At 40.3% G+C, this 10,110-nt stretch overlaps 1 protein-coding gene across 1 annotated transcript; it reads left to right on the top strand.

Moving 5' to 3' along the window:
* Positions 1-6,958: 6,958 nt before the first annotated feature.
* On the top strand, positions 6,959-7,636 carry LOC132775454 (putative claudin-24). The gene has a single exon (XM_060776188.2). The coding sequence runs from the start codon at positions 6,959-6,961 to the stop codon at positions 7,625-7,627; it is 669 nt and encodes a 222-aa protein (XP_060632171.2). The 3' UTR covers positions 7,628-7,636.
* Positions 7,637-10,110: the final 2,474 nt, after the last annotated feature.

The following is a 10,110-nucleotide window of genomic DNA, read 5'->3' as shown; positions in this document are numbered from 1 at the left end:
TATTTACTATTTTGCCTCTTTTAAAAATCCTAAGAATCAGTAGAACTTATCTAGTGATATAAGGTCTCTTTGAGTTTGCAAATGCAGGGTGGTTTGGCTGTACCATTAAGGAAATGGTCCCCACTTTGGGGGGGGGGGGGGGTGCTGACTATGTTTTCTGCTTGAAGAGCCAACTCTCGTTTTTTAAATTTTCCCACTGCTGGAATATGGCCACAAGATTTATCAGCTTTCAGATAAAATGCATTCTGCACCCATATGCTAGACAGCAAGTCTCTTCTCTCTGCAAAACTACAGCTGAACTCCTCCCATTGGTCTATGGAGATTTAAGTATATTTTCAAAAGTATCTAAATATATTAGAAAGTCCTAGGGCACCGGGACTGTGGCGCAACTGGCTGGGAGTCAGCTGCCTTAAGATCACAACTGACTGAAAAGTCATGAGTTCAAAGCCAGCCAGGGTCAGAGTGAGCTTCTGACCAATTTGTGTAGCTTGTTGTCGACCTTTGCAGCCCGAAAGACAGTTGAATCTGTCAAGTAGGAAATTTAGGTACCACTGATGTAGGGAAGCTAATTTAACTAATTTACAAGGCCATAAAAATCTCCAGCAAGCATGTGGGGAATGAGGAAGTACTTCATTGGTGTCGCAGATAGATGGTGAAGTGACAGCTCCCCTGGTGGCCAGAAAAAGTTGGAATGCTAAATAGCCTCTGACTGTTTGTCTATATATGTTATGTGTCTATATATATATCTATGTCTATATATGTTAAGTAAGTAAGTAAGTAAGTTATGTGTCTATGGCATTGAATGTTTGCCATGTATGTGTACATTGTAATCCGCCCTGAGTCCCCTGCGGGGTGAGAAGGGTGGAATATAAATACTGTAAATAATCAATCAATTAAATAAATAAATAAATAATGTCCACTCTCCCCAATGCACTCAGGATTCCAAAGAGATCAATGCCTAAGCTAATTACCTTAACTAACGAGTTTAATTTCTTCCATGACTGAGGTCTTAACTCAAAGCACTTGTATGTCAAGTCAAATTTCCCTATTTAAATATGTTCCAGGGCTCAGTCACAAAACAAATTAAAGCAGCTTTAGATTCCCAGCCTCCATTCCTGTTGGAGACCTCCCTGTGGTGCCTGGCAGAGGAGGCCTCGCGGGGCTTGGGGAGGTTCTTTTCCATCCACCGCCCCACCAAAGGAAGGGCGGAAGCAGGTCCTGTGTGTCCAACTGCAGCTGAAGGAGGACATTCTGAGTCCCGCAAGTAAGACAGCTGCCCCAAGCCTTGCACAGGGACTGCTCATGTGGCCAGGCAGGCCCCCACCCTGCTGAAATACTTGCAGGGCACGAAGCCCATCTCCTTCAGCTTATAACTCGGATCGCCGCTCGCAAGTCAGAATAGAAAATCTGACGAGTGGCAGCTCATATCTCAAATTGCACGTAAGATGGGACACTAGTAAGTCGAGGTTCCACTGTATTTTTAAGCAGGTGGTCATCCTATATGAAATCCTATTCTACGTAATGGAAGATTTTTGAGAGAGTATTTTTTCAACAAATACTATTCCACTTGCAAAGTAAAACACAATGAATATATAGTGAACACAAAAGACAACAAATATCCCTAAAATTATTATAGGTTTAAATCCCACTCTTTCATTGTTTACATTTCCTTTCCATTAATCTTTGTTCCTTAGTAGACTTAGCTAGATTTTGTTAAGTAAAGGTAAAGGTTTCCCCTGACACTGTCTAGTTGTGTCTGACCAGGGGGGTGGGGTGCGAACTTAGTTCAAGACCATGGCATCCATTGCACAATCAATTGTGCAAAGTTGGAATCTGCTGTAATGATACTGGCATATATTTATGCCAGGATAAACATTGTAACCCTAAAATGATGATTGGGCAAATACTGGGGTATTCCCCTGATATTAGTCCAGTCATGTCTGACTCTGGGGGTTGGTGCTTATCTCCATTTCTAAGCCAAAGAGCCAGCGTTGTCCATAGACACATCCAAGGTATGTGACCGGCATGACTTAATGGAGCACCATTACCTTCCTGCAGAAGCGGTACCTATTGATCTACTCACAATTTCATGTTTTCGAACTGCTAGGTTGGCAGAAGCTGGGACTAACAGTGGGAGCTCATCCCACTCCCCAGATTCAAACCACCAACTTTTTGATTGGTAAGTTCAGCAGCTCAGTGGTTTAACCACTATGCCACCAGGGAGCCTGATTGTGACAGCGTGAGTGGCACCACCTATGTGTAGAACTGTTAGTTGCAAGATTTAAACTGTTGTATCTATCATGCTTAATCCTGCCCTTTTACTCTGCTTATGTATAGTTGTATGGATTGGTTACTTATAGCTGTCAATCAGTACTGTTTGGCTCCACCTCTTCCTGCAGGAGGGGAGTGTTTCCTTTCTTTTCATTCTGTCATCAGTTTCTACCAGATGGACATGAGTAAGAGACTTGACTCTAAAAGACCCTGATTTAAATTACCTCTCAGCACCAGTTCTGAGGTTTTTTACCCTTGAGACTTGTGCTTCATGTTCAGACCAACCTGAACGACATTGGAAGTCTCAAGCGCCTTCAAACCGGTTCTTTTGGCATCAGAGGAAGATCCTGAGTCTTCAAACATAGGCCATCTAAACTGGGGTTGTGGTTTGCTTCGGCATTCACAGCTGTTGAGGAAAGAGGAAACTTGGAAAGGCTTCTCAGCTTCAAACACCTTGGACCCAGGACTAACTGAGACTGTAACATATATTTTCCTTCACCTCTCTGAAGTTTCCAGCTCATTGCTTTAAAGAAATAACTTTGTGATCAATAAAACTTATTTTGAGTTATTTACAGCGTTTTGGGTTTTTGAGAGTTCCAGTTTCCAATAGGAGGGCAAGAAGCAATCCCCTGGGGAAAGATGCCATGCCTCCTTCATTAAGAATGATAGCCCCCAGGTGCGACGGCACACCGATTTCGTTACAGGATTTTAAAGGGACATAATATGTTGCCTTTTTTGGATTTGTTTTAAATGCTATAGAATGGTCTTCATTTAAATTTAGGGAGGCAAGGAAGTCCTCCAATCCTATTGTGATGATTTTCACTAAGCCGGGGCTGACAGATACAATCCTATATTCATCCACAGCAGTGGCTATGACACAAAAATGGTAGAGATGATTCCTAATGGAACAATATTGACGAAGACTGTGAAGACATGGCTTGCAAGTCCTCTATGGCCTATTGATCATGCCATTGCAACAGTCTGAATATTACCTTGGTGTAGAATGTGCAAGCTGAGACATGGTAGTAACTCAAGTCCCCTTCCACTGACATTATCCACTTTTGGGCTTTCCAGAAGGACTCAAAGCCCATGTGACTGATCAAAATACATATAAAGCAAATGTGGGCAAGTGCCCTGTTTGCCAGTCCATTTGTCACGGCCATAGAACTGAAAAAGCACCAGTTTTCCTTTCAAACGAGATGGATGCAAAATACCAACTCCAATAAACAAAACAAAGCACACACAAACAAAAAACAAGCAAAGGCTAGCACTGATTATTTATTTAAACATGAATTTGATTAAAACATACATCTCTGCTGGAATGTAATAGTTTCCCTTATCCCTTTGTTTGGGGGTGAATTGAAAAATGTTTGTTAAGCTTTTTGATTAAGCAACAATAGCACAATATAGTTGTGCTTTGTGCAAATCCTTATAGTACAGTATAATAAAGACGCAAAGCATAATCAGTAGCCACAGGGCAAAGTGTTTTCTAGCTGTCGTTGGAAACAGAATACTTGGTAGGCTCACCCAGCAAAAACACTCAACTTTTAAATTAAAAAACATATTAAAGACTGGGCAACTATTCTTTAGTGCTAGCAGCTTGATTTTTTTCCACGTGGACACATTGTTCCTTTATGATTTTTAAGTTATATGTGTCAATGGTTACTAACAGGAGCTATGCTTAGGGAGCATACAACTTCTCTGTTGTGCCAGCTCCACTGGCTGCCAGTTTGCTACCGGGCACAATTCAAAGTGCTGGCTTTAGCCTATAAAGCCCTAAACGGTTCCGGCCCAGCTTATCTATCCGAACGCATCTCTCCCTATGAACCTTCCAGGAAGTTGAGATTGTCTGAGGAGGCCCTGCATTTGGCAGGGACGAGAGACAGGGCCTTATCTGTGGTGGCCCCTTGGCTGAAGAACTCCCTGCCTAGGGATATTAGATCGACCCCCGCCCTCCTGACCTTTTGGAGAAGAGTGATAACCTGGCTCTGAGCAAGCGTTTGGAACTTCAGCATGACCAGATAATCTCAAATTGGAATATGAACTAGGAACGGCCAAAACGATGGAATGGTTGAGGAATTGAACAAGAAGATATAGTTTTTATAATTTTATTGTTTATTGCTTTTATGGTTTTAAATGTATTATGATGTGATTTTTTTTGGGGTTGCTGCCAATCTAGCAGTTTGAAAGTATCGAGATCAATAGGTACCGCCTCAGCAGGGATGTAAAACAGCGCCCCATGCAGACGTGCAGACATGTCAGCAACATGATCAGAGAAGTGTATGAACAAAAGCTTCCTTGGCATCGAAAAATGGAACAATAGCACCTCCCCATGGCCAGAGTTGAACATTGCCCCCAGGTGCTGGAAATGGAAGGGGAAGGTCTTTACCTGTCTGTGTATTGTATGTTGTTGTCTATTGTGCAAAAAGGCATTAGATGTTTGCCTTATAAATGTAAAACTACAATCTGCTCTGAGGCCCTCCAGGGAGAGGAATAAAGAGGAATATAAATAAAGTGTATTATTATTGACACAAAAACACAGTATGTCACAGCAAACAAGATATATATATGTTGGATTTCATATCACAGAATCACAAGTCACACACTTCCCAAGTGTCTAGGACTGTGTGATGTATTTTCGAATGATGCATGCAGATCCAAGTAAGATGGCCTTTTGCAGTTGACAAATCGTGATTTTGTCAATGTTTATTGTTTCCAAATGCCAGCTGAGATCTTTTGGCACGGCACCCAGTGTGCTGATGACCACTGGGACCACCTGGACTGGTTTATGCCAGAGCCTTTGCAATTTGATTTTGAGGTCCTGATAACAGCTGAGTTTCTCCTGTTGTTTTTCCTCAATGCGACTGTCACCTGGTATGGCGACATCAATAATCCAAACTTTTTTCTTTTCCACAATCGTGATGTCTGTATTGTGTTCCAAAACTTTGTTAGTCTGGATTCGAAAGTCCCACAGTATTTTTGCGTGTTCATTTTCAACAACCTTTGCAGGTTTATGATCCCACCAGTTCTTTACTACTGGTAAGGTGGCATCCATCGGGGTGTGTGTGTTGTTGTTGTTATTATTATTATTATTATGAAGTAACATGCCTTAAACAGAGGCTTGGTTGTTATTCATTTATATCAGTGGTTCTCAACCTGTGGGCCATGGCTCAGCAGTGGGCCACGAGAACGAAAATCCTGTCCGTGAACCTCCTTCCTCTTTATTTATTTTCACTCCTTTCCATAGAGCTAACCAGCCCCACCCTTTTTGGTAATAATGTTGGAGTGGTCCCTGGTCAAAGTGGTCACCAGTCAAGTGGTCTCTGGTCAAAAAAAGTTTGGGAACCACTGATCTACATCAATAGTTCCCAATCCCAAATGGGATTGCAAAGGGTTTTTTGTGGTGAATTATGAAAAATTTAAAAAGGGAAAAAAATCACAGCATTGCAGAGATTTGCCATTGCCGAGACCGATCCTTGCACTGTGCATTCAGCCAGCCCCATTTCTCCCTTCTCTTTGCACTAGCCTTGGCTCAGCCCGTTCCAAATAGTCCAGGCCCTTTATTGAAAATTTTGCCCCTGGCAACTGGTTTTAATGTATATGTTGTGTTAACAGTTTATGCCTATGTTTTTTGTTTTATATTGTATGTTTTTGTATTATTTTGCATATGTGGAAACCACTCTGAGTCCCCTGGGGAAAATAGGGCAGTATATAAATAAAGTATTATTATTGTTGTTGTTGTTTGTGTATATTATATTGAAAAATCTATTTTCAATGTGCTTTCATTTACCCTATAAAAAGCCTATTTTTAATGTATTGGGGTTGCAGGTCACTTGTCTCTATAAAATTGGGTCACGACTTGAAAAATGTTGGGAACCGCTCATCTATATATAGGATGGCTAAAGTATACCTTACTGTTAAAACAGGACCAACAATTGACTGTTCAAAATGTCCTGTCACCAACAGTGGATTCTTCAGGACTGTTTGATAAAAATACCTCTTTCTCTCCTACTTTACTGTACTCTAAAAAGGTCAGGCATATTACAAAACCTATTTAAAACTAATCTTGTATAAAAACACATGAAAAGGCTCTTTTGCAATCCTCCATGTAGTGCTGAAAGACGAAGAGAATGAAGGATAAGCCTTTGGGTGTACATATACATCTACTGAGGAAGTCTAATGATACAGATTATAGGAAAACAGTATACCTTTCTTTACAAGGCCTTGATTTGCAACCCTGAAATCTCAAATTTAGCCATTACAATGAAGTCCTGTTGCAGAAGGAGCTGGGTTTTTTTTATCACCACTTAAAATCTAATTAATCCGTATAGAAGCACAAAGATTTCTGTTGTTTTTTAAAGGGTGAGGGGTCATAGAGCGTTCTTTGTTCATCCTTAGACTTGTAATCATCAGGCATTGGGATATAATTTTACCAAGCAAATTGGAAGGTAACAGATCAAATCCTTATCACAGAACCTAACTCATGGTTAAGCAGAGTCCTTCGTCCTTTACAAGTAATGCTATATTCAGGAAGAACAAAAACACATTTCAGAGCTTCGAAAGGGTTAATACCTAAAGCTTATATCCCAGGAAGCAAAGAGCTAAAGATCCCCAGAGCTGCAGCTGCCATATAAGGTAGCCATTCTTATAGAGTTGACTTTCCATTCAAGCGATTTCGTTCTTTAGAATGGCGTTAATGTCCCGAACCACTTTGCAGTTAGCTGGAATTTTGTTGTGTTTGTTGGGGTGGGTGTTATCCTGCCTCACGACCTATCTACCTCTTTGGAAGAGTCTCAACTTGGAACTGAATGAGCTGGAGATCTGGACAATGGGACTCTGGCAAGCCTGTGTCTTCCAAGAAGAAGGTGGCATGCAGTGCAAGGAATTTGACTCTTTTTTGGCTTTGCCCCCTGAGCTCAAAATTTCTCGGATTCTGATGTTTACTTCTGACGGATTAGGAGTTTCAGGCCTTCTGCTCTCAGGTCTCGGACTGGACTGCCTGAAGATTGGTGAACAGCAACAGCGTTTGAAGAGGAGGTTCCTGTTCTTGGGAGGAATCATCTTCTGGGTATCAGGAATTACAGCCATAGTCCCAGTCTCTTGGGTTGCTCACACAACGGTGCAGGAGTTTTGGGATGAAAGCATTCCTGACATCGTGCCCAGGTGGGACTTTGGGGAAGCGCTCTTTGTAGGCTGGTTTGCCGGGTTCTGTCTCATCTTAGGAGGCTCGCTCTTACTTTGTGCCGTTTGTTCCACTGACACTCAATCATCGTTGGTCCATTATACAGCGCCAGAAGTGCGAGTGCCTTGTCAACGCTTGGAAAGAGACAATAGACCCAAAAGCTTACGCATCTAAGAGCGATAGAAGGGCTTCGTTTTCAGACACTTTAAAACACCAGCCAGAGCCTTGTTCCAATTAAGATTCAAAGGACTCTTTGTTCCCTAGCCGATTCATAACACGTAGTTTTTTAAAACTTTCTTCCTGTGCTGTTTATTTGAAGAGCAGTGTTTAACCCTCCTTATTACAAAGCTGAGAATGCTGGCTTCACAACAGGAGATTCAAATGACCGACTGGAGAAAATCGCCACTATCCAGTTCTGTCGACTTCAGCGAAAAATGTACAAACAAAACAAAACCAAAGTTCACGTAAGACATTGGAAAATGGAATATGAGTCCTCATATTACACAGCTACACACCAATAATGCTAGTAACTGATTTCCATGGCCAACTTCTGCAAGTCCAAAGATATGGGGAATGCTGTGGTTTTAGGTTTCTGCTACAAAAATGTTTCATGCGAATGGACTGACAAGCCATCTTTAAAATTTGAGGCATGGATTATCTTGCAACACTGGCATTTTAAAGATTTCAATACTATCACTGATTTTTTTTTTCCGTGTCAGGAGCAACTTGAGAAACTGCAAGTCGCTTCCTGTGTAGGAGAATTGGCTGTCTGCAAGGACGTTGACGAGGGGATGCCTGGATGTTTAATGTTTTTTACCGTCCTTGTGGGAGGCTTCTCTCTTGTCCCCGCATGAGGAGCTGGAGCTGACAGAGGGAGCTCAACCTGCTCTCACTGTATTTGAACCGCTGACCGACGGTTTAACTCATTGCTATCACCAATGGAAGAACTAGTAAAATCATATTAACATATGAAAAATGGCAACTTATTTGTTTTCTCCATCTGGATACTCTAGTTTCTGCCTTCTAAAAATCTAAGATAGTGGCCAAACAATCCTATGGAATTAATGTTAAACATTGCTCATGTAAAGAATCTGTGCTTTTCTTATATGTTTTTGGCATGCATGATCACAATATGCATCCTAAAATCTGGAAAATATGGCATTCATTTTAAGTTATGAAGGTAGCCCCTTTTTTGTTTACAGCTAGAAGAAACTGAATTACCCATATGTTCCATATATGATTACTTTATTTAAATAGCCTCATATTGCCCACTTTATTTGTTCAATTTAAATAGCCTCATATTGCCCACTTTATTTGCTCAATTATACCCTATGGTTGTAATCCTATAGCCACTTATTGAGTTCATTGCATTCAAGGAGACCTACTTCTGCATAAATATATGTTGTACTACATTTTTACAAGTTATGCAAGTATGGGATTTAATACTGTTACCTGTACATAGATAAACAATCATGTTTGTGCTTTAACTTCTGTGGAAAATGGATTGACTACTTACAAACAAAGGCTTGTCATTGTGCCTGGAATCACGGGGTTGCTGTAAGTTTTCTGGGCTGTATGGCCATGTTCTTCTGGGACATGGCCATACAGCCTGGAAAACTCACAGCAAAGGCTTGTCATTGTTTCTTTGTATGTAAAATATTTCTAAAGGGAACCAGCAAATAAATAATGGACTGATTTTCTTTGGCAAAACAAAGTTGAAAATCAATATAATATACTGTAAGTATCTGTTTACAGGCAGTTGTACTAATAATCCCATAATCACTCCCTACAAATTCTCTACTTGTAATGAGTTTTTAATTTAATGCTAATGCTTTTACACTTCTGCCTGTGTAGTTGATGAACCTTTTCCAGTATTTTGCCAGCAAATTATAACTATTGGGTTTAATACGTGGCAAAGCTGAAATTGCCTAAATACCCACGGAAAGGCATGTATGTGTTCAAATAGGGAATGGAAGGTGAGTTCCTTAAGAATTTAAATCTTTTTTTGTTTATCTTGGCCTCAAGTATTGAACATTCTTTAAAATCTATTTTATCATGTGTGACACATCAATAATTGCCTAAAGTTGGGACAACAAAACAATGAAAGCAATGCAAGTATAATTATGTCTGGCTTTTACCATTTCCTAAAGTATACTATATTATAGTTATTTGGAACAAGGCTACGCAAAGATTGCTACCAGATGTGAATGCATGAACATACCATTTTTGGTCACTTTAGTACATTCCTGCTTTACTTCTCAGCCTATTCCTCTTAAGTTTATTTAATGTAATGCTTCAATCTGTTAGACAATGGCATAAATGCAAGATACTATCAGCAACTTGAAACTCATACTGCAGTCACATACGCATATTTTAAGGATGACGGAGTCATATCGACATACAAAAACTTCAAAAGTGTGTACTATTTGAGTAAGCATTTTAATACTGAACTATTTACTGCTAAATATAAAAAGCGTAAAAATTTGAGAGTAAATTAATCCCAAATGCAAATAATTCCATGCAGATCTATTGAGGTATCTGGATGTCTGTGATCACTTGATTTGTGAAAATAGCAGCTCAAAGATATTCTTGACTATTTTAAAAGACCTCCATTAATTGTTTATGTTGGAAAAGTGGTTGAACTGCTGCCAGGAACT

The sequence above is a fragment of the Anolis sagrei genome, chromosome 5 (assembly GCF_037176765.1).
Source record: "Anolis sagrei isolate rAnoSag1 chromosome 5, rAnoSag1.mat, whole genome shotgun sequence".
NCBI classification, from domain to species: Eukaryota; Metazoa; Chordata; class Lepidosauria; order Squamata; family Dactyloidae; genus Anolis; species Anolis sagrei.
The sequence above is the reverse complement of the archived record's forward strand: the minus strand, read 5'-3'. Positions and strand labels throughout refer to the sequence as shown.

Bases quoted from the DNA above. Each gene is read 5' to 3' on its own strand.
- LOC132775454 (XM_060776188.2), top strand. From the start codon at position 6,959: ATGGCGTTAATGTCCCGAACCACTTTGCAGTTAGCTGGAATTTTGTTG.